The sequence below is a fragment of the Danio aesculapii genome, chromosome 9, assembly GCF_903798145.1.
Source record: "Danio aesculapii chromosome 9, fDanAes4.1, whole genome shotgun sequence".
In the NCBI taxonomy this organism is placed as follows: Eukaryota; Metazoa; Chordata; class Actinopteri; order Cypriniformes; family Danionidae; genus Danio; species Danio aesculapii.
The window spans coordinates 19,705,531-19,732,208 of NC_079443.1; the positions used below are offsets into that span (position 1 = coordinate 19,705,531).

Below are 26,678 nucleotides of genomic sequence, written 5' to 3' on the forward strand. Positions count from 1 at the left end.
ACCTACCTGCAATCAACTAATTTTGAAGGAACAATAAACAACAACAAAAAAATCCTGCTGCCTGGTTAGTGCTATAAGCATTTGAATATCACCAATGATCTTGTGACCTGAAGCTGTGCTACTGAATTCTATTATAAATCAGAGCACTGCATCATCTCTCCATCTCTACCATACCCCTGTATACATGCAGAACGTCTGATTGCACTTCAACATTACCTCTGAGATGACTGTGCCATAAAAATGAATATATAAACTCTTTAACATTTCATCAGCTCAGCGGGTTCATTTTCTAGTGTGCTTAAGAGGCTCTGTTCAGTCCAGCCGGCACAATTTGGAGACGGTCCTCAGTCACACTAATGCCTCGCTCAGAGTCAGCATTTGCTAAACATTTCCATAAGCAGTGAAAGCTTGGGTGACCACACACAAACTCAAAAACAAACTGCTTTTAATTCAAATGCTTCCAACACTTCAAGATAAGTGACCGTATTGGACAACATGGAAAAAAATTATGTTTCAGCATTGAATTGTTGCATGGAGATGAGAAATTTGGAAATGCACTGGGGTATTGATGAAGTTCTTATTTGTGTTTCAAGTTGGAAATATGCAAATGTGTTGCATACCTAAAGTAAACAACAAAAAATGACAATGGTGAAAAAACAGCGATGAAGAAAGCATCCGATCTGAAACTCAGCACTCCAGTCAAGTCACATTTACTCATTTATCAATTATTTAAGGGAAAGTTCTTGATATTTACACATATGAAATGTTACTCTGCATTAAAAACAAAGCAAGTTTCAGAATAAATGTAAAACTGTCGAACTCAGACATTGTTCTGTCAGTGGATGTGAAGGAAAAACCACCGAAAACTTTGCACGGCCTTCCTAAAAATCTAAGGATTAGAAATGTCTGGCTGAAGTTTTTTTTTTAGGTCCCCGAGCGACTGACAGATAAAAACAGCCTGTTCTTTACATTTCACAGTCAACTGTCTGGTGAATTATTCACAATATGCTGCCAGCTTTTCAAAATATAGCATATTGAAATATACAGCAATTGCAAGCCTTTTATCTTTTGAGGCATTGCAGGTGAGAAATGTATTTTTAAGAGTTAGTTCATCCAAAATTGAACTTTCTGTTTTTAATTACTCACCATCATGTCTTTCCAATCCCCAAAGACCTTCACCCATCTTCAAAACACAAATTAAGATAGTTTTAGATAAAATGCAGGATTTTTCAAATTCTCCATATAAAACAAAAGTCCTGACTCCTGAGACATTCAAAGTCCAGAAAAGGAACTAGAAACATTGTCAAAACATTCTATGTGACTTAAACTGTGGTTTTGAACTGTCAGCTTTTCTGGAATTTGAATGCCTTGAGATTGTTAGAGAATGAGAAATATTGAGAATAAGAAAACTCCTGGATTTAAGCCTAAAACATCTTAAGTTTTATTCTGAAGATGTAGAAAGGCTTCAGGGGATTAACAAAACGAGAGTGAGTAATTAATGACAGACTTTTCCTTTTTTGGTAAACTAACCCTTAAAGTGTGTTGCTCATAAATGTAGTATCATCAATTCATGCTGTAAGCACATCTAGGATGTTTGACTGGAACTGAAAAACAGTACATACTTGATCAAATAAAAGAAATATTTAGTAATTTTATTATTATTATTGTGTAGTTTGTATTATCTTTGCCATTAATACCCTTTCAAATAGTGCTCAGCAAAAGCTTTAATGTTGTAATCGCTATATGCAGACATTTGCATATGTTTTATGTTGGTTTTCCAGTTGATTATATTCAATCATTTTTGTGCAAATGTCTGTTTGGAGGAATTCTCACTGAGCTTCCATATTGTGAATAGAGACTGTGAATAGAGTGCAATGAAGCTGCCAGTCATACAGTAGCAGTGGGTTTACTTCCGTTTCAGCCAGAGGTAATGCCTTTCCAAACAAAGCGTTTACCAAGGCGAGTGAAACTGAAAAAATTTTTTTTTCTCAAATACATTTTTTACTAATAGTGAACCTATTTTTGCAGACACACTAAAAACAATTAGAAACTTTGCTATATTTATATAATAACCTGAATGACAGCACATAGAAAATGTAAATGCATTTCATGCCCCCTTAAATATGGTGTCAGTATTCCCTTCAGTAAAAGTTGTTGCTCAGTATTGTTTAGGAACGGTATAGAGATTATTTTGGTCATAATTGTAATCACGATTATTCAAAAAAAGTCCAAATTATTCTTTCAAAATTATTCAAAATTATTATTATAAGTCCTATTTGTTTTATTTTGGCTAGAATAATAGCAGGTTTAAATATTTTGAAACCCATTTAAGGTTAATATTATTGCCCCCTTGAGCAATATGTATTTTTGATTGTCTGCAGAGGAAACTACTGTTATACAATGACTTGCCTAATTATGCTAATTAAGCCTTTAAATGTCACTTTAATCTGAATACTGAAAAATATCTAGTCAAATATTATGTACTGTCATCATAGTAAAGATAAAAGAAATCAGTTATTAGAAATTAGTTATTAAATCTATTATGTTTAGAAATGGGTTGTAAAAACTCTTTCCATTTAAAAGAGTCACTAATAATTCAGGAGGGCTAATAATTCTGACTTCAACTGTGTATATATACACAGTTATTTTACTCCCTGTAAATAAGGAAAAGGAAATAAATACAATAGAACAAAAAATATGTAACAAACTGTGCTTTAAGCATCTTCACTGTGAGAAAAAAAACTTTAATTATAGCTACAAAAGTCCTTCAGTCAAGAGCAGCGAGTGTTTTAGTCATTTTGTTGTTTGATTAATGATGAAAACAGTCGGCAGCAGGAATATTGCACGCTGTCACTTTAAGAGCAGTGCGGTTCTGCTTAACAGTTTCATGTTCACGTGTCTTTTGATTCTCAGCTCGTTTGTTTATTACACAAATGAGGGTTAATATAAATAATCACTAAACATCGCGTTTTTACACAAATCTGCATGTATATGACCATTAAAGCGCTCACATTAAGATGACTTTAGATGTGTGTGCTCTGCTCGTCTCTGAGGCTGAGCGCGCACACACATAACAGCATGCGATCTCTTTCACGCTTTTAAACATGAATGATTCGAATGTACATGAAAAAATGATGCGCATCCCGTGCTGCAAAAATTACATTACAGTACATGCTTTCATTTTCATGTGAAACAGCTTTGCAGAGCAACAAATGTGCTGCTGGAAAACTGGAAAGGGGGCGGTATATGATGCAATAATAGTTTTATATCGATTAATGTTTTTTTCAAAATCGTTAGAAGCCGAAATCGAATTTTCGATTAATTGCAGAGCCCTACTTGACGGACTGAAAAATTAACAGAACTAAAATTATATCACACTGACCAATTGAGGGTATGCAGACCATGCACATGACATCACCTCAGTTAGTGTTGTTCTGCACACTGATTGGCAGAAATACTGGCAAAAGCAGCAAAAAACATTGGTTTTCAGCATCAATGCTGAAACTGAATCCACAAAACATGTGAGAAACAGCTTTGCGACTGATGGTGCAAAGAGATTTGCCAAGAAATCTGAATATTAATATTATTAAATATTAAATAAGAATATTTTAACAATGTCAAATACAAGTCACCGAAACTAATGAACTCCATGCAACAAAACACAGATTCGCAGTCAGAACTTTGTTAATATGATGGACGTTACAATGCAATCCATACCACAAATATTCTAGTCATTCATTCCCTCAGGGGCATGAATAATTTCAGGCTTGACTGCATATACACACAATTATAACAGATCTTATTGACAAATCACCAATCAAACAATTACCATCTTATAACTGGACGTTTTAAAATAAACACTGACAAAAAACATTTTGGGTTGGATGATATGATAATCTATGTAACATTGATATCGTGATCGCCTGGATTTAAACCAACCCATTTCAATGAATTCACAAGCAAATTAGCTTTTTTTATTTCCCTGAAGTCAAATCAGAATCAAATCAGGCAATTAGAAAATGTTAGGAAACACACTTCCTGGCTGCATATCAATATCCATGAAGCATTGGCTAGTTTTAAAGAACATTAAATCGAGTCCAGCAACCTTTACTTTAAGGTCATCATAGTTTGTTTTACTCGCCTTTTCACAATTTTCCTATTAAACCCATTCAAGCAGCAGCTCTTTTGCCACTCAGTCTGGCTGAGAGGGCATGTTCTGGTGGGAAAGTGACATCAATGCATTCAGTTCATACAGTTAAAGTCATAGTTATTACCCCTTTCCCACCCCTTCACCCCCTGAATTATTAGCCCCTTGTTTATTTTTCCCCCAATTTCTGTTTAACAGAGAGAAGATTTTTTTTCAACACATTTCTAAATATAATAGTTTTAATAACTGATTTCTAATAACTGATTTATTTTATCTTTGCCATGATGACAGTAAATAATATTTGACTAGATATTTTAAGACACTTTTAAACAACTTAAAATGACATTAAAGTCTTAACTATGTTTACTAGGCAGGTTAGGGTAATTAGGCAAGTTATTGAATAACAATGGTTTGTTCTGTAGATAGTCGAAAAAATATATAGCTTAAAGGGGCTAATAATTTTGACCTCAAAATGGCTTTTAAAAAAAAATTACAAACTGCTTTTATTCTAGCTTAAATAAAACAAATAAGACTTTCTCCAGAAGAAAAAAATATTATCAGACATACTGTGAAAATTTCCTTGCTCTGTTAAACATCATTTGGCAAATATTAAAAAAAAAAAAAAAAATTCAAAGGGGGGCTAATAATGCTGACTTCAACTGTATTCTCTACAGTATTTTCAAGGCATTTCCCAGTCAAAGTGAACTTTACCTGAAAGGTGGCTTAGGTAAACAACTGAATTGAACAAAAAATAAACAAATAAATAAAAATTGTCCACATAATATTGAAAAATTATGATGTCACTATAGGGATGCTCCGAACAGGATTTTTGCAGCCGATACTGCGCGCTGATTCCTTGTCATGGTGTTCGACTGATACGGAGTACAGATTCTGATGCTTCAAGCATAATGCATAAAGCACATTTTCTCTCCATGTATGAACCTTAAGAGTAGATCTTGCGTTACCTAAGAGAATAAATGAAAGATGCTGCATATAATACCTTCAACATGTCTCTTATAACCATTTAGGTGTGAACATGTCATGGTCAGAAGCAGCTTTACAGAAAAGAATTCCTTCGTTTATTTGACTCTGGCTTAGTCTCTTATTTATCAGGGGGTCACCACAGCAGTATGAACTGTCACAGAAAATAATAAAACACTGATTTAAAAATGGTAATAAAAAATACAAACACATTGCATTAGAAACACTGCAAATGATGACAGAAGAATTCAACATCTCACGTTTGGAGCACATATTTGATGCATAGGAAGTTAAAATGTACACCTATTAATCTAATACTTCATTACTAAGATGAATATGCCTATAAACTACCATTTATTACATATTATTAAATATTCATGTTAAAAATACATATTTTTAAAGTTTTATCTAATAAGAGCTAGCTTTTAGTGAACTTGCAATATTGCTAAAAACAAAGAACTTTCAGTTGTTATATGGCTAAATACATGCAAGACTCAAAGTTGGATGAGACACTAGATAGGGACGATCGCTCCACTCGCATCCCTAGATGTCACAGCATTTCTGCGATTTCGATTTAAGCACATATTGCAGAAAATATCAATATGGTTTATTTAAGAAAGATGCAGTTTTTTCAATGAGCTATATGCACACAGACTTGTAATTTTCAGCCAGGCAGCCCTAGGGCTTCAGGTGAACTGTCTTTCTATAAAAAAAAACTGTCACGTTTAAGATCTGATTTCTTTAAAAATCAGCGTTCTTCACTGCCTGTTAGATATACAACATGAAGTGGGTCTCAGATCGGACAAAAAGCACTGCATTAAAGTTTATTCCCCCGCCATGTCTTTAAAATATGACAGTTTATTTTACCCCAGTATTTCAATGGAATTTCTGCGCTAGCCTGTTGCTACTGACAGCGCTAATTTAACTGAATGTATCACAATTATATTACAACTTTGACAGACGTTTGGCCAGTGGAGAAATGGTCGTGCCCAACTGAGCCTGGTTTCTCTCAAGTTTTTTTAATTCTTCACTTTCGCCAATTGGTGAAGTTTTTTCCTCGCCGCCGTTGCCACTGGCTTGCATGGTTCGGGAGCTTCGCATCAATGGATTTGCTCTTCAGTGTTTGGACTTTCAGTAATGATTATTAAACCACACTGAACTGAGCTAAACTGAACTTAAACACTGAAAACTGAACTGACACTGATTCAATTTACTATGATCTTTCATGTGAAGCTGCCTTGACAACCTACATTGTAAAAGCGCTATATAAACAAAGGTGAATTGAATTGAAGCTGTAAAAACAACCTTGTGAAATTGAAAATAGTCACATTAAGCTTTCACCGCAAGTTTATCGTTGGCTTTAAACCTCTAGCTGTGCATAGAGCCCATTAAAATGAATTCCTGAGTTAAATGAAAGCGGTAATTACTCTAAAATTTCAATTTCATGTGCAGCACACAACCGCCTTTAATTCCTGCAGTCCTACTTTATTTGAAAGTTGCATTCAAACTTCACTTGGTTTGAATTTTTTATTATAATAAAAAAAAGTACCACATAAATCAATCAGAGCAAACTGCATCTATGCCGTAACTTGGTTTCAAGACCAATAGTAGAAGCAGTAGCACAATAGCAAATACAGAAATAACAAAAAAGGCAGAAAACATCTTTTCACTGAAGATCACTTGACTTCTTGAACAATGATTTGTCCAACAATGGTGAAAGAAACAGTGAACTACAGAGAAAGCCATACCACAGAATGTCCTACAGTATTCTCAGGTGCAAAGAAAAGTCAATTGAAATTTTAGGATTTGCTTGATATTACTTTGGTTTATAAGAATTGTTAAACAGAAAGGAGGAGATTATAAAAAATATCCACAGAATGAAAATAAATGTCTTTTTTTCCTCTATTGCTTAAAAAAACAGTGAAGGTAGTGCAGAAGTACTGATATTCTTTGCTTTTAGTTAAAGATTCCAGAAGATTTCAGGCTCTGTTCAGTAACAAGGATCGAGGTATGAAAATGCTTTCAATTTTTTGACAACAGCACAGACGATGTGTGAATAGCCAGTTGACACAGCTTACACCTACATGTGTGCTAAGCCTGAATAGCACATTTAGACCTTTTTTCCCCTCATTCAATGAAACGGGCGTCATCAACAATAATTCATGCTGCATTGTTTGTGCCATCTGTATCTGAATGGCACATAAATGTGACTTGAAGAAAGGCATGCTGTTACATATAACACACAAAGCGGAATGCTATCTTTCTTGCTCACACATACACATGCAGTATGTCTGACTGCACTTCAACTCCACCGATGAGACAATGGAGCCGCTAAAATGAAATAAATAAAGTTAACATTTCATCAGCTTGGCTTGAATAGCTCATGTAAAGCTTTTTTCATAGTATATGTAAACTAAAGTATGCAAGACTGCAAGAAACACCAATACCTATATGTGACAAAATAGATGGTAAGATTTATTTAAAACTGCTTTTACTCTGCTACATCAAATTACAATATTAAATGTACCATATAGTGCATATAGTGATTCAATAAGTTAAATTGTTGTCTGATAACTACAAAGTAGGAATGTGGCGGCTTAAATTCAAATGGTCTCCAAAAATGCTTTTATATGCCTATTTATAAACAGGATTTACCCCTAGAATGAGAAGGTCCATTTTGACTATATTTAGAATGGTCGTAAATATTAATGATGCGATTTCAATGGATTTTAAAAAGCAATAATAATAATAATATCATTATTATTATTATGCTACAATAATATTTTTATGCATTAGAATATTCAGTATATTGTTGAATAAAGTCACCCTTTATTATTATAATTTTTTTTAAATCGCTTAGTTTACCTTTGAGTGGTTTGTGTGATCAGATAGTGGTTTGTGTGATCAGCTTTAATTGCATTTTGGAGGGCACATTTTTTCCACAATCCGCTAGATTTCTGATCACAGACAAAAAATAAAGGGTAAACTGTGCCACTATACATGTACAATATATCATGTCAGCATCGATATCACAATGCAGAAATTTTCATTTGGCTGCGACTGTTTGTCAATTGCGTGCAAATACATAGGGTGCTTTCGCAACTAGACGTTTGTTTCGAACCAGTCTCGTTTGCCCTGTTAGCGCGGTTTATTTGGCATATGTGAATCCCGCAATCGCGCTCTGATCTGCACTAATTTAATTGGTTTGCTCAATTGAAAAGAACTCACGAGCGGATCGATTGTAGTAAGAAAGCAATGCGATACAACAAACTAACGAACCAGGCTATGTCACAGTGTATTATGGTTGTGTAATAGCCACATACGGCTATATAAAAAAGAGAATTATGAGAAGGGTGCTCATTCCTACTAGAAAATGTGCATTTTATGTCAAATATGAAAGTATGCTGAAATTTTAATGAGTGCTGTTAGGAAAATTGACAGAAATTACCATCTGATAATTTTTCTATTTTGTTATCTTAGAATATTTTGCATCAGGCCTATTGTTTAGTTCATTTCTGCAGTGACACCTCGAAAGAAAGATCAACATTGATGTGCTTCATGATCTGACTGCAGTCTCGGTTCATCTGTTATTTCTCTCTATAATTTAAGCCTATATTGCATTATTCTGGCCAGTAGAAAAACTCTTTAGCATTGGACCCTGCAATAAGTGCAATAGTCACGTCGCAGGATCTGTATTGAGTCAGGATTATGGTACAGAAGAGATGAAATTTTTAATCACTGCAGTTTAAACATAATGAATAAGGCCTATAACAGTGAATCCTTCAAGACAGTTTAAACCATTCAGGTACAAGATGCTGTACTGTTTGTAACTCTAATAAAGAATAATATTATTGATTTATACAATGATTGTACTTTTACATCTAATTATTCAATTTCTTTACCTGAATACTGTTTGAATATCCAGAAAACCAAAAAGCATTGTTTACTTTTATCTTTGCGCTATTCTATTGATCTAAGTTTGTAATTTATGTATTATATTGTATGCATGCATGATTTACTCCCATACAAAATCATCCCAATGTAACTACATTATTAAACTCTTTAAATAGCCAAGCTTTTCACATCACCTGGTAAAACTGTACTCATACTGAAATATATACAGTCAAGCCTGAAATTATTTATACCCCTGGCAAATTATGACTAGCCCTTTTTGTTACATCATTTTATGTTTTGGAAGAAACCTGTGTCATTTCCATGAAAAAAAAAATTGCTAGTTGAATAAAATATTTATATTTTATTTGTGATTTTTTTTCCTTGATTGTACAAAATGTTTTGTTAAAACTTGGTTGTATTTTTTTTCATAATTACCCTTACCGTCGATATAAAATAACAAATAAGTTGAATTCAAATAAAATTACAACAAAGAGATTTTTTTTTTTTTAATTATTATTTTTTTTATTACATTTTTTATTTCAATTATTTATTACAATTGACATTGTCTAACTGCAAATGTATACAATACTGTAAAGGTTTTTACCTTTACAGTATTGTATACATTTGCAGGTTTTTACCTTTACAGTATTGTATACATTTGCAGGTTTTTACCTTTACAGTACTGTATACATTTGCAGGTTTTTACCTTTACAGTACTGTATACATTTGCAGGTTTTTACCTTTACAGTATTGTATACATTTGCAGGTTTTTACCTTTACAGTATTGTATACATTTGCAGGTTTTTACCTTTACAGTACTGTATACATTTGCAGGTTTTTACCTTTACAGTATTGTATACATTTGCAGGTTTTTACCTTTACAGTATTGTATACATTTGCAGGTTTTTACCTTTACAGTATTGTATACATTTGCAGGTTTTTACCTTTACAGTATTGTATACATTTGCAGTTAGACAATATCAATTGTAAAACTAATTCGAATAAATTAATACCTACATGATTATACAAATCAATTATCTGACATATTTATAGTGGTCTTCTACATCTGTTTGGGGTCAAACAATCTTAATGATCACGTTTAAACCAATTCACACACATTTCTTTATATAAATCAGTTAAAGGAGAGAGTTTTCATTTTTTCAAATTATGTGATCATAAATTGCCATGTCTCTCAAAATTTCTGGACAAATCCCTTTATTAAATATTTAATTTTCTCTAATTTCAAACATAAAACCAGATCATACAGCCACATTGAAGCTTTAGGTGGGTCTGACGATTTCCACTCAATTTATATTCTTCTCCTTGCTAATAAAGTAGTAAAGGCAATAACATTTTCCCTTTATTTGTCAATGATTTTTTGTGTTCAGGTTGAATAAAAGTAACTTTAAGTCAGAATTTGCCATTGGTATAAGTTGGGGCTTGACTGTATTTCGTAGAAAAACAAAATATCAAAGTGCCAGATTTTTCCAATATCTTGTATCCCTATTACAAATCACAAAGAAACGCTTCAGTTTATCATCAAAATAAAACAGAAACAGAAATATGCCACACCAGCTACATACTTAAACATGAAAACGCATGTTGTGTTGGAGGATCTGAAGCTCTTACCTGTGTCGATGCTCGTCGTGAGCTCCCACGCCATGTATGACCTGTCTACTGCCATGCCTGGCCTCCTTCTCGGTCTCGATGTGCGGTATCAACACGTCCTCCAAACCAAAGTCAAAGCGCTTGTGTTTGGAATTGTCCGGGAGGAAGAAAAAGGCTCCAAAGCACAAGGTGATGAAGGCACTGAGAATGAGGAGGAGGATGAACTTCTCTGAGAGCCGTAAGGTGGCTCTGTGATGGGGGAATGAGGAGGCACCTGGCGAGAGGGTAGGTATCCTACGTCCCGAGAGCGGCAATAGAGCCGGCGTGGTCATATTTTGATGATCGACTGGAATATGGAGGGATAAGGGTCAAGGCTGTTTTCGCGCAAGCCACACTATTATCTCATTGCGGTCAAAGCGTTACTCCCGAACGTCTGCTTATCTCATCGAAATAGAGTTCTGTCCTGTAGATCACAGATGCTTCCACTCGCTCTGAAAACAAAGACAGACATTTTTTAGATACTGGCTATCACCATGAGGCATTCAGAGATACTTGCATTAAAAATCAACTTCAGTTTCCATGGTAATTATGTTAAGCAGCGGAAAGCGCATTAATCTACATGCTATTGCACAACAGGTAGCTCAGGCCCTCTAATTTGATTCCTCAGTTCTTGTAGTTATTTTAGTTGTGTGATTAGTAGCAATTTGGTCTTATGGTTCTGAAATGTACAAGTGTGCTTGAAGTGGAGATGGAAATATTGTAATTAAGAGTTCTGAGAACACAATTGACAGAGTGAAATGGGAAACTTAATTTTAGATAAGATGCAGAGAGAATAATGTTAAAAGGGACGGTTTGAGAAAAGCTGGAAACTGATCTACATCATATATATGATATAATAGGGTGTTAAATCAGTTAAATTATCATTTACTTACAACACTTATTTGTTCTACTACATGTCATGTATACGGTGTAGGTGACATTTTAAAATTCAGATGTACTTTTAGTGGTTTATTGTTTATATAACACAGTAATTCTTTAGTTTTTTTAGACTGATTACAACCGTTTCTGACTCAAATGTGTTATGTTGGGATAACAAATAGCAGATTTGAAGGAACAAGTTTCCAAGATGCCCTTGAAGGCAGCAATAGTAGTAAAAAAAGTGCAAGTTGCACGCAAACACTATTTGACACTGAACTAATCCAACATTTCACTCACTAGTGAGCAAAAACAAAGTTGAAATACCATATACTGTCATGTAGATGTAACATCTGATTTGAACATTTCTTCACAACTGTTAAAAGTAGACTAGAAGATCAGATGCATCACTTCATATATCCACTATCAATTAGATCCACTCATTTGGTAAACAAAGCAAGTCTCTCATGTAATATATCTACTTAATGACAGAAAATATTATATTACAAGCTGTATTATAAATAAATCATATGAATTTATTTACGCAGATTGGGTTGCAGCTGGAAGGGCATCTGCTGCGTAAAACATATGCTGGATAAATTGGCAGTTCATTCCACTGTGGCGACCGCAGATTAATAAAGGCACTAAGCTGAAAAGAAAACGAATGAATTAAGTTTTTAGTTACTACACTCCCAAAATTATTCCGCATAAATCTGCAGATTTTTTACACAATTCTGCGCAGAAATAGCAAAAAATGTCCACAGATTCAGTCTGGCCCTAAATATGAGTAATGTTGTGTTGATATACAGTCCTGTGCAGCAAACCTGTCATGTGATATTGTGTGGTAATTTCAGGTATTAATGGATAAATCGAAGGCATAGCTATTGTATTATATTATAATCATTCATTTTCTTTTCGGCTTAGTCCCTTTATTCATCAGGGGTTGCCACAGCGGAACCAACCCCCAACTCATCCAGCATACACAGCAGATGTGTATATGTGTGTGAATGAGAGTGTGTGGATGTTTCCCAGTCTTGGGTTGCAGCTGGAAGGGCATCTGCTGCGTAAAACATATGCTGGATAAATTGGCAGTTCATTCCACTGTGGCGACCGCAGATTAATAAAGGCACTAAGCTGAAAAGAAAACGAATGATTCACACTTTGGTTATCTGGGTACTTTTCTGTTTCATGAGAAATTAATCTGCACACATTTAACTCACTAAGACAGAGGAACACATATGCAGCTTTCAGCCTGGCAATTAAAACTATGCACGTGTCTATTTTTGTTACAGGAAATAATAGAAGAATAAAATGTTTAACTGTTAAATTAAATAACACTCCCACAAGGAATCTGCGCGCGCAGAAATCTGCAGATTGTTGCCGATTTTAGCCAATCATTGAGTCTATTTATTTACTTGTGGAAATGTGTGTGAATTCATATTTATTCAGTTTTAAATTAATTTCAGTAATATTATCGACTAATGTTCATATGATTTATTTATAATACAGCTTGTAATATAATATTTTCTGTCATTAAGTAGATATATTACATGAGAGACTTGCTTTGTTTACCAAATGAGTGGATCTAATTGGATTTGAATTGTAAACATTTTTTAGTTGGGGGACAAGGTGGCACAGTGGGTAGCACTGTCGTCTTACAGCAAGAAGGTCGCTGGTTCGAGGCGCGGCTAAGTCAGTTGGCATTTGTCAGTTGGCGTTTCTGTGTGGAGTTTGCATGTTCTCCCCGTGTTCGCGTGGGTTTTCTCCAGGTGCTCCGGTTTCTCCAAGTCCAAACACTTGTGCTAAAGGTGGATTGGGAAGCTAAATTATCCATAGTGTATATGTGTGTGAATGAGAGTGTGTGGATGTTTCCCAGTCTTGGGTTGCAGCTGGAAGGGCATCTGCTGCGTAAAACATATGCTGGATAAATTGGCAGTTCATTCCACTGTGGCGACCGCAGATTAATAAAGGCACTAAGCTGAAAAGAAAACGAATGAATTAAGTTTTTAGTTACTACACTCCCAAAATTATTCCGCATAAATCTGCAGATTTTTTACACAATTCTGCGCAGAAATAGCAAAAAATGTCCACAGATTCAGTCTGGCCCTAAATATGAGTAATGTTGTGTTGATATACAGTCCTGTGCAGCAAACCTGTCATGTGATATTGTGTGGTAATTTCAGGTATTAATGGATAAATCGAAGGCATAGCTATTGTATTATATTATAATCATTCATTTTCTTTTCGGCTTAGTCCCTTTATTCATCAGGGGTTGCCACAGCGGAACCAACCCCCAACTCATCCAGCATACACAGCAGATGCCCTTTCAGCTGCAACCCATCACTGGGAAACATCCATACACACTCATTCACATACATACACTACGGACAATTTTTAGCTTACCCATTTCACCTATAGTCACGCATGTCTTTGGACTGTGGGGGAAACCAGATCACCAGGAGGAAACCCACGCAAACACGGGGAGAACATGCAAACTCCACACTGAAATGCCAACTGAACCAGCTGAGGCTCGAACCAGCGACCTTCTAGCCATGAGGCAATCATGCTACTCACTACACCACCGTGGCACCCTATATTTTATTATATTATGTTATATTATATAAATCATTAGAAGTAAGAGGTTTTTAGCTGAAAATGTGGTCCTTGGTGAAATATAAAGGCAATGGCCATGGGCAATAAAATTAATAACAGTGGCTAGCATTTTATTAATAAGCAAGGCATATGATTTCTGCTGGGGAAAAAATGGTAATGTTCTGTTGAAGACATCTTGGGGTGGCATAAAGGGGAGTGAATTAACAGCTAAAATCTCATTTTAGGGAGATTTTCCATAAATATTTTTCATAAAACACTGATGACATAAAAAAGGTTTTTGTTCAGGCTTTCAGACCGTTTGAAGACGTCCAAAACTGACATAAACAATCTTTTTAATGATCTTGTTGGAAACACAGGTACACTAAAGTCGAACCCCCACATGTGTGTACTCTAATGATCTGTTTTGAACATGAAAACATCAAGAATATGAACGAGCATAAAGCAGAAATACATAACTCGGCACAGACTGTCTAGTATCAGGCACACCTGCAGCTTTGAGCATGACAATGTGACACCTGTACAAGTGTTTGCGCTTGATTACAGCGTCTTACCAGGCGTTTCACGCTCAAACACCGAGGTTATGCTGAACATCAAGCAATATTTTAACGGGTATATAGAAGAAACACATGCGAGCACATACCGTGAGGGTCTTATCATTCTGATCCATGATCCTCGCTTTGATCCAAACGCTTCTCGGTGTCAAGGCGGGCTGGGTCGAGTGGATAAACGGCTAGTCCGCCCTCAACGCCCGTTAACCGAAATATTTATCTTAAACTAGCAAAAACAACGATATGCTATCGATAAGGGACTGGCAGTCTGAATACACAAAACAGTATCGCAACCTAAGTAAACATAACAAAATCTGGCCGACCGGATACCAACCACAAGACTAAATCACCACGAGCTTCCGTTATTGGCGTTAACGATGAAAGTTGCCGTCACATCACGCGCGTACAGCGGCAAATATCAGTGTCGCGGACGGAGGTTCAGCACAGGCCTGGTCCGCTTGATGCCGTGGCAGCGTCTCTGAAGCGGAGAGCGATATTAAGAGCCGATACAATAACGAAAGTAAACCACGAGTGTATCGTAAACCTTGGGTAATCCCCTCTACATAATGCCCTATTTTAATAAAAGCTCAAGCCGGCCTGTGCTGGACGTGTGCTGCGCCTTTTTTCCCCCAGTAAAGGCATTCAGCAGGCAGCCGTGTGGCGGACTGATCCCGTCCTGCCGCTGCTGCATCACCTTGTCGGTGCCGCGGGATAAATCGGCGCCATACACCGTAAATCCACCATTAACGGCCGAAAGTTGCCAAGTTCACGTTCATGTCCCTGCTTCTGTACAGTGAAGCATTCGCGATGAGCACCACCGCCTCCGTTATGTCTTCGTTCCTCCTTTATTTCTGTAGCTGTGTGCGCCGCCAGGCTCCAATATCCAGGATGTTGTTACTGCAACAGCTACTCCTCCTCCTCCCGCTCCTCCAACATCCAGTCAGCGGCCGCGCGGTCCTGAAGCCGGGGAGCGTCGCGCAAACACGAGCATCGTTTGGCAACGCAAAATCAATAGTGGTCAATTATGGACACTGTATAGGAGCACTGAGTAGTCATTTTTTTTCAGTGTTGCTAATATGGACGTACCAAATTGTACTTTCATTTTGTGTAGCCTACTTTTTCTTATTGTCTGTTTTTCCAGTTTGTGTGTGTTTTCTTTCTATCATTTTTAAACTCCTAAAAGTCAAGATGATTATTAGTTGCATGCTTATTTTAATTCTATAAGTAATTTGAAGAAAAAAAACATACAAATAAAAAACGTTATTTTAATTATTTCGATAATCTTAAACCGTTTACTGTAAAGTTTTTTTGTTTTGTATAATTAATGTTTATTTAGAACATGAATATAATTAATCAAAATATTTACACGTAATTAAATATATTAAACTTTAGTGGATGAAATCTTTGATTAGCCGGGTGGGGGTTGGGGGGTTTGGATGGTTTGAAACGCCACCCTTCTGACAAAGTCTAGAATTTGGCCCCTATATGAGCTCATTTGTCCCATTTTTGACAGTATGCCATCAAAAATTGTGAAAATAACCAGCTGAAGAAGGCTTTAAGGAGAATAACAAATAAAATAACCAATAAAAGAAGGCTTTAATTATTTGAATGTACAAATTCTGACTGAGGAAGTGAGCTGGCCAGATTGTTATTTGCCTATAGGCTACAGTTTTTGATTTAAAATTAACAGATTCCCAATTTTTTTGTTGTTAGTTTGTTAGTTTGTTTTTGGATGATGATAAATTAGCATTTAAAATAAGTTAAAATAAATTATAATTTCTAAAATTCAAATTTCATACATTAATTTTCTTTTCGGCTTAGTCCCTTTATTAATCCCGGGTCGCCACAGCGGAATGAACCGCCAACTTATCCAGCACGTTTTTACACAGTGGATGTCTTTTGTCAGTGCATGTCTTTGAACTGTGGGGGAAACTGGAGCACCCGGAGGAAACCCATGCGAACACGGGGAGAACATGCAAACTCCACACAGTAACGCCAACTGACCCAACCGAGGCTCAAACCAGCGACCTTCTTGCTGTGAGGCGACACCGTTACCTACTGCTCCCCTGCGTCTCCAAATTCTAATTTCATTACATTAAATATAAAACCGTAACAACTTGTAAATAAACGAACATTTTTGTAAACAAAAAAATTGTATGATAAGCACTTTGACAACAATGTAGGAAGTATTTTTGTTGCATCAAAAAGTTTGGCAATGATAACCATCTGTCAAGCTAATCCAGCACAAACTAGTGCTTAAAATGTCACTAAAATACGTTACTTAAACCTTGAATATCTACAAAAAGCTCCACTTTTTGAGGAAAAAAGAACCACCCAATTTAATAGGCTAGAGCTACGGGCCTGTATAACTTGTTTTGTAATTTAGTTTCGTCATCAATAATGGCAAAATTATTGTATATTACTTATTATTGTTATTACTTTATTATTACTCTCTTATTATTGTAAATGACTTATTATTAATAATAAGCAATGATTTCATATCATTACTACATTCATTACAATTACAAAAACATTTTGAAGATGATTATTTTGGAATGATTTTCATACAATCAAATATATGTGTAAAGTTTCATAGTCATAGCTATGATTTACATAAAATCATTCATTTTCCTTCAGCTTATTCTCTTTATTCATCAGGAGTCGCCACAGCCGAATGAACCGCCAACTAATCCAGCATATGTTTTACACAGCGGATGCCCTTCCAGCTGCAACCCATTACTGGGAAACATCCATACATGCTCATTCACACACATACACTATGTCCAATTTAGTTTATTTAGTCATGTCTTTGGACTGTGGGGGAAACCGGAGCACCCGGAGGAAACCTACGCGAACACGGGGAGAACATGCAAACTCAGAAATGCCAACCCAGCCGGGACTCGAACCTGCGACCTTCTTGCTGTGAGGCGACAGTGCTAACCACTGAGCCACCGTGTCGCCCTACATAAAATCAAATACATGTTAAACTTCAGATGAGACCATCTTAAGAACTTACATAGTGTATTCAATTGTATGCTAACCTTCAAAGTAATGATTCATTCATTTTCTTTTTAGTCCCTTTATTAATCCGGGGTCGCCACAGCGGAATGAACCGCCAGCACATGTTTTATGCAGAAATGCCAACTGACCCAGCCAAGGCTCGAACCAGTGGCCTTCTTGCTGTGAGGCGATCATGCTACCTACTGCGCCACCAAGACGCCCTCAAAGTAATGATTTGCATATAATAAATATATTGAACTTTAGAGGATGCATTTGTTTTAACGATTTACATACAATCAAATATATGTTTAACCTTATTTTATCAGACACAATGTTGAGGTTGGATGTAAAAGTGTTTGTACCCTTATGCATCACGGATCCATCATGTTCACATTCTGCTGAGCAGACGAAAGATAAGGCCATTTAGATCAACCTGTGACTCAGTCCTTGAGCTGCCATAAGTGTACAGTTCCTTTCTCTTGATTTAAGGCTGATTTACCAGACTAACTCACAGCGAGTGTCAATGCTGTTGAAGGCAAAAAAATCATGTGTGAGTCATACTGACGAGCGCAGAGGCCAAGAGACTGGATCTGCTGTCAGTCAGTTTAAGAGGCACACATTTGACACCCTGACAGAAGTCAGTGTCAGAAAAAAAGAGTTTCGCTCTGCTGAGTTTCTCAGTTTGCTCTGAGAATACGACACGGATCACTGGCAAAAAGAAGAATCACCCTTAAACCTCAAACAATAGACAACAACAACAATAAAAAAGACTGGTTTAGGAGAAAATAATTCACTACAAATCTCTGAAGATAAAAAAGAGGGCAAAGATACTGGGATTGAAAGGTTTATCTGTTACTTTAAGAGCAGTATAGAGGTGAGACCATCCTCCAGTGGGACTGCATAATGAGTCAGGATGTGTTCTGGGCCTTTGAACTGAAGAATGGTGGACGATGACAGTTTAAACAAATGAATGGGATGCAGCTTTAACCTTGAAAAGTCCAGGCAAGGGCGAGTTGATTGGTTCCGCAGGACCAAAGCAGGCTGTCAATTGCATATCCTGTCACCAATAAATGTAGATAAGGGTGACTGTATCTGACATTCCAGTTAATGAGGCGATACAGCTCTCTCCCATAATGCCTCACAAAAGAGTAGCTTACAGTGACAGATGTATCTGTGGAGATATCTAGGTTAAACTAATTGAACGATAGTTAAAAACTCTTATTGGACAATATAATTAATCACCTGAATCATATAAAACCAAACAGATTAAAATGGATAAGGTTAAACACTGCAGTGTTTGGCTCCGATTGGAATGAAACAATTAAACAGCATCACAATTGTTTTGAAAATATTCATAACACAAGCAAAATTGCAATTCCATCTTAACGTTTGTAGCAGTTCATTAAACAAGAGGCTAACTACATGGTCTTACGTGAACAAAATGTTTCCAAAGTGAGACCCTTTCAAGTGTTCCATTCATTCGTTCATTTTCTTTTCGGCTTAGTGCCTTTATTAATCAGGGGTCGCCACAGCGGAATGAACCACCAACTTAACCAGCATATGTCTTACGCAGCGGAAGCCCTTCCAGCTGCAACCCATCACTGGGAAACACCCATTCACTCTCACTCACACACTCTCAGAAATAAAGGTACAGGAGCTGTCACTGGGACTGTACCTTTTCAAAAGGAACATATTTGTCCCTGAAGGGTCCATAATGGTAGCTCAAAGGTACTTTTTAGGTACTATGCACCTTTAAGGTACCACTGTGGACTATTCGGGTACAAATATGTATCTTTTGAAAAGGTACTGCCCCAGTGACAGCTCCTGTACATTTATTTCTGAGAGTGCACACTATTAGCCTAGTATACACTTTAGCTTACCCAATTCACCTATACCATATGTCTTTGGGCTTGTGGGGGAAACCGGAGCACCCGAAACGCCAACTGATCCAGCCAGGACTTGAACCACTGACCTTCTTGCTGTAAGGTGACTGCGCCACCGTTCCAAAATGTAATAAAACACATTTTACTGTATTCATTTGTGATTGTTATTTAAATGTCAGGAGAGTGTTATGCTAGTGCATAAGTTGCATATCTTTCTATGTAAGAATAACATGTCTGTGCTAATTAAAGGTGCGATAGGATATCGTGGAAAAGGTCCGATCCGGCAAATCACCATCCAAAGCCATGCCTCCTAAACACATGAATGCACATTAGACAATATCACTACATCATGTAACATTAGCCACTGAGAAATATTAATAGAACAGTTATTAGTAATTGCAATACCAAACTTAAAAACCTAAAAGGTTGTTGACGCTTGCCTTCCATTCATTGTCTGAACCACGTTCATGAACTTGCTGATGAAATTATAGTTTCAGCACAAACAGGGTCTGCAGAGATATGTAATGACATGCTTTATATGTTCAGACTGAATGTTTTGACTGACAAACTTTTCTTGGTATCACCATATAATAAAACCATATACAGTATACCATATATAAACAATATAATTATGGACCACTTAATTTAATGATTGCTATCAGGATATGATAAGACGTTCAACCAGCATTGCAAAGATCAATAATTGTTTCTTAAGATAATCACCTGCAGTATCAGCCTATAAACCTTGCACCTTTAAGACCCAAATATGTAAAAATAACTGACAAAACATCCATTTAAAGTAATAATTCACCCAAAAGTTCAATCGTTACTCAAAATTGACAGAATGTTCAATGATGAAACTTAAAAAAATGTAAATGACAGCATATTAAAATAAATGATGACATAATTTATATTTTTGGGTGAACTATCCCTTTAATAGTTAAAAGGAACTGCATGTTTATCTTTATGAGTCCACAGTTGATGCCATCTTCTGCTGACACATGGAAATTAAGTCTAGTTGAAGTGATGGTGTTTTTGGGAGTCGCAGGTCTGCTTGTCTTTTTTCCAATGGAGAAAGTGTAATGGCCGACTTGTATCATGTGTGCCTTGATAACCGTTTGCACTGCTGCCTTGATATCAGTGACTGTCAGAGCTGTACAGACAAATCAATTTGTGAATGCAGAATGAGAAGCAAAGCAAATCAAAAACACAAAAAAGAGATCAATCTAAAATGAATGTTTAATTGTAAATGTGGATCAGCTAATAAGCCATTGTCTAGTCTAGTACATTCAAATGGCCTCTGGTGTCCTTCCCTGTTTACTTATGTATTAGGCTTCTTTTTTTTAAATCCTTGGAGGCTTGCCTGAATGAGTTGATGATTGGTTGGACAGTTGATATTGCTGTAAATTAAGGCAAGGCAAACTGTATTTATGGAGCACAAGTTTACACAACCATAGCTGATCTAATGTGCTTTACAATAAAATTATATATTTAATTAAAAAAAAATAAAACTTTAAAAAAAGGAAAACATACATATAAATGTAATACTAAAATACAGATAAGAAATAGCATGCATTAAAGAGGGTAAATTAAGAGGGTATAATTGATCATTGTCATGTACTATAATTGCATCTGTGTCTTTAAGACAGGAAACAGGTGGCATGATGGGTAGTTTTGTAATGTTACAGGGTTGATACACACAAGAGAAGTAAAGAGTGGTGGTAGAATGTTAACCTGCGTGTGGCTGATTTAATTCAGAAGTATGTGCGATCTATAAATGAATATTTGATGATAAGACACACATACATAACAATAATGTCCACAAATATAAATTGTTTGTTCCCTAAAATAATGCACAACACTCTAATAGGCCAAAACCTTATGAGCACCTAATATGCTTGGTTCTCTGTGCCCAAACTACCAAGGCATGGACTATACAAGACCCCAGAAGGTGTTTTATGTTATCTGGCACAAAGATGTTGGTATCAGAATTGTTGGTCCAGTACAATCAGGTTTTCCAGCAGGTCCCAGACCATCACATTCACTCCTCTGACTTGTTGTCATCCCACAGTATTCACTTACCCAGAAAAAATGGCGAACATGGCTATATGTAATGATATAATATTACTGGATTTATTGGACAAGGCAAGTTTTTCCCACTGCACCAAGGACAGGTTTTGATGTTAATTTGCCCACTGTAGACTCTTTCAATGGTGGACAGGCTCATTGTATTCACTCTGATTGGTCACTCTGTGGCTATACAATCCTAAGAGAATCCAAAGCATTGTGTGTTGTGACATATTCCTCCCACAGACATTAAACTGTTGACTGTAGACTGTTGTTGGGTTTGTGGTTTGTCTCTTCTTTGACCATCACTGGTAAATTCAAAAATGAACAATAGTTCAGAGATAGTCTGAGCCAGTCAGCTTTCATAATAATGTTTGACTGTTGTCAAAAGAGGCTTTTTCACCATGTAGCACCAATAAATCAGTCATAGGAACTACCTATCATGCACGGTTCCACAAGAACTAATTTCCCCCTGGACCATTTTCCTGGTTGCATTCGCATCATCACTAGGACTTCTGAAGGGATGAAAGCCAGCAGACTGCAATTGTGTTCAACACACTTTACATTTGGTAAATGGAGAATGTTGTTTTTAAGCTGTGTTTTTAGTGAGTTTTGTTGTAATAGAAATTAAATGTAGACTTATGAGCCATGACTGAACATCGAAAAAGGTAGACTAAAACACATTGAAAACTAAAAACATTTGTAGCCATAAATATCGCTGAGGCTGAAAAAATACAAAATAACACAAGTAAAATTTACAGATAAATACTGTTAACTTTAGCTTTATGAATCTGTATGTCTCATAAAATTCTCATAACAAAAATACCGTCCCTGTGGATTCATCCAGTTAATAAACACTTACAGAATATCACTGTAGTTCCTATTGTGCTGAATTAGACACTGGTCTAAATTAGTTACCGCAAATGGCATTCCTAGAACTAAAATCATTTTTTGGGTCCTCCAGTGCAAACACACCAACAAGTGGGTTGTTACGCCAATAGTTCTTGGAACTGTAAAAAAAGTTCCTCTACTGTGCTTTTTATTTCATCCTATTTATCCAATTTATTCAAGCCTTGTTTGGAAATCAATTATATTATCTTAATCTTTAACTGGTCATAATGTATTTAAGGGTATGAAGAGTATAACTTGTATAATGCTAGATGTTATCAGTAATTATATATAAAGAAGCAGAGAAACATTTTGCATTGCATTTAAACCCACAGCTAAAAGTTTACAGACATAATGAAAATGTATTTATAAAATAATGAAACTGGTTACACTGTAGGGTCAAATTTGACAAAAGTAATGCACTATAATTCACTGCAAGCAAAGACCTTTATTAATGTATTAACACACAAATGGCTCGCTAAATGGGGTGTGCAGTATAATTATTATTTTTTATATACAATTTGCTTACAGTAGTTTCTAGGCATTTGTGAACCAGGCAGTCATCTATCCAGACAATATCACTTCGTCATGTAACATTCGCCGCAGAGAAATATTAATAGAACAGCTATTATTAACTAAGTAATTATTATTTTTTATATATGACTTGCTTACAGTACAGATTTTAGGCATACTTGAGCTTGGCAGTTATCTAGGGCAGGGGTTCCCAAACTTTTCAGCCCGCGACCCCCAAAATTACAATGCCAGTGACTCGTGACCCCCACATTCCTCTGAGTGGTAAATAATATACAAATGTTGCACACACAACAACAGGCCTATAAAAACACAAACATATTGACAACACAAAAGAGTGCAACAGTCTAACAACCATAGGCTATGATTTATATAGTCATTTATTAATTTGTTTAATTTTATATTAACCTCATCTAATGAGACTGGTGGGCACAATGTTTTCAGCACAAGCCTATTCTTGGGTTAATATGGAGACTATTTGAGTATTTGATTGCCAAAAAGGTGTCCTAAAGTTTAACCTGGTGCTATAAAATCAATGTGCTGTAGACGCTGTTGATGTGTTGTTAATTTAACGTAAACACACAATCTTATGAAAAAAAATTAAAAGGCTGGTGGCTTTTGTTTTGCATGTTATTGCTTTTTTATGTAACTATTAACTACTTGTTTAAATCTTCTGTGGGTTATGGATAAAATATGGTAATTCTAATAGTTTAATCAAATATATTTGACTTTTGGAAATCACCAAGTGAACTCCTGTCATTGTCCCGCGACCCCCTCTTTGGGAACCACTGATCTAGGGTGCCGCTAGATGAAGTGGTGCCAAAAAGTCCACCCTGCTGCACCGTGAGAGTCAAAATTTTAATGATAGAGGCAAAGGGGGTATTAAAGAAACCAAACTTTTTTGAAAATAGGCTAATTTTACCAGTGACCTGGAGTACTTGTACAAAAAAGTAAACAAATTGATCTAGCCAGCCAATCTCCAGGTCTGACGGAAGCACTTTTAGCTTAGCTTAGCATAGATCATTCAATCCTAGTAGATGATTAGCATAAAAAAATTCAGAAAAGAGTTGTGATCCTTTTCCTGTTTTAAGCTTTGTTACTTTGTGTACTAAAACTGACAGAAAATGAACAATTTCAGCCGGACCTGGAGATCGACTGAATGGATAAAAAAAAATGCTAAAACTCAAGGATACAGGTGTCAAATCCAGTTCCTGGAGAGCCGCAGCTCTGCACACTTTAGTTCAAACCCTAATTAAACACAAATGATCCAACTAATTGAGTCCTGCAGGCTTGTTTGAAACCTAAACTGTGCAGAGCTGCGGCCCTGGATTTGACACCTGTGCTATAGGGGAATCGTAAAAAGAGCCTATTTCCAAAAAGAGTGTTCCTTTACATAAACATTTTGAAGTGGACACTAATAATTCAGCTGAAATTGTACTTTTAAGCAACCTCTATGATTTGAGAACTACACACGCAATTTCCTCTAACAAGCACATTGTTGGAAGCAGAAGCAGAGAAGAGCAGAGAAACCCAGAGAAAGTAACGATAGTAATCTTGCCTTGGGTGACAGAAAGTCTAGAAACGGCCCTGCTTGCTTCAATTTGTTTGTTTTTGCCAACATTTGACCATGACTTCAGCTTAGATTTGATAAACTTAGCAAAATGAAATGATGCCTGAACACAGGAAATATTTCATGTTTAAGGTCATCTTGATCATGATTTAATCTATATTAAGTATGCTGCCTGCCCCTTTCATAAGGTGTTTTTAAAACTGCCATCTCTTCTTTAATTGTACAAGTGAGCATATATGTGTCTGTTTCTAAAAATATCCGAGGTGCCCAAAGGGAGCTAAACACTACGTTATGCAAGTTGTCCTGGAAACCACATTTCTCCTGGTGAATGAATTATTGACAAACTGCTAATGTTAACTAATCCAACTGAATTATTCAGTCGCAACACAGTCCCGGATTCAAAACTATTTGGCACACACGCCAAATTCTCTCCTCCAGTGCTTTTGTACGCGTGATAAAGAAGCTTTTAGCTCAGGTTGTCAAGCTTTGTCACAACAATCTGGTCTCGGCTCTGTGACATGACATGTTGCTGACAGGTGAGGAAGAGTCTTCACCTTGCGAGGGATTGATGGGAGATTAGAGATCCAAAGCAGACTTTAGTCACATACTAATGGATACGCCAAAAGCGCAGGGAGAATGTGCGCATCAGACAGGGCAATTTACAAAGGAGGAAAAATAACAAACAGAAAGATAATATGCGTAAAGACCTCGCGTGTGAATGATAAATGAAGTGTAGATAAAGAGAAGAGCTCGTCGGGCTAAACACTGCCAAACAAGACAATGTGTTTTAGATGGAGAGAGGACAAAATACAATGAGAACAGGAGGCAGCTGAACGACTGAGTGCATCCAATATCCACAGATACCATAGCGAGCAGTACTCGAGCCCATGAGGATTACGTAAAGCCATTCAAAGAAGAAGAGCACACCGAGGAATTCCGGATCTCTCTGGAAAACTGGCAAAGAGTTAACGAGGCACATCATTAGTGACATCTTCTGGATGACAAACAAGTAAGAGTGTGCTTATGTCAAGCAGATAAACATGACCCTTGACTACAAAACCTTAGTCTTCCGTGTTCTTAATGTCTTATGTGGCCAGATATGTATTACATTCATCAAAATGATAGATTTATTGTTTATGCCAAAACTGATTAGAAATTAAGTGGGGTTTGGATGCAAATGCAAACCCAACCCCACCCCACCCCTAAACCCAAGGGCAGACTTAGTGTGTGTATGGGGCCCTAGCACTTTTGGAAAATAAACTGCATGTTAAAAAGTAGGCTTTACCACCCCCGCCACCAAATGTTCTCAAAATTCTCACTGTTGCACACTCTACCTACCATTATCTCAGCTCTACTCTGATCGCTGGCAGACAGGCATAGAGTCTTTTTAAGACCATGAAGATTCAAATTTCATACCCATATAGGGCTAAGCGCTAAGATTTTTTTTTTAACGGGCCAGCAGAAGAAAAATTGACTTGCCCTGTCAAAGAACTAATTCTAATTAGTCCTTTCTTAGCCACAAATTTCAAATAATGTGTCAAAACAAGCAGATCCTAGTTGTATACATACATTTCTTTCAACATAACTTTTTAAAAACTAAATGTATGGACAACAGACTGTTATAATATTATTAATAAATATAGTTTTGCTAAAAGTTTTATTGAGTATTGTTGGTGATTGGATGTGTGTTAGATCAATTTTGTAGCTTTACAATAGAAAATTCAGACCTGTTTAAAAAGATTTAAGACCTACAAGCCAATATTTCAGTGAATTTAAGACATTTTATGACTTTTTAAGACCCTGCAGATACCCTGTAAGCCCATTCTTCAAATATACAGTTGAAGTCAGAATTATTAGCCCTCCTGTTTATTTTTTCTCCAATTTCTGTTTAATGGAGAGAAGATTTTTTAATACATTTCTAAACATAATAGTTTTAATTACTCATTTCTAATAACTGATTTATTTTATCTTTGCCATGATGACAGTAAATAATATTTGAAAAGATATTTTTAAGACACTTCTATACAGCTTAA

At 36.2% G+C, this 26,678-nt stretch overlaps 1 protein-coding gene across 1 annotated transcript in view; it reads right to left on the minus strand.

The window, feature by feature from the left end:
• The window catches only part of man1a2 (mannosidase, alpha, class 1A, member 2), a 177,887-nt gene extending 162,285 nt beyond the window's left edge, over positions 1-15,602 (minus strand). The window contains exons 1-2 of the mRNA XM_056465159.1: positions 14,799-15,602; positions 10,652-11,121 (exon numbers count right to left, since the gene is read on the minus strand). Coding sequence (XP_056321134.1) covers positions 10,652-10,962 — 311 coding nt within the window. The 5' untranslated portion in view covers positions 10,963-11,121; positions 14,799-15,602. The remainder of the gene's footprint in view (positions 1-10,651; positions 11,122-14,798) is intronic.
• Positions 15,603-26,678: the final 11,076 nt, after the last annotated feature.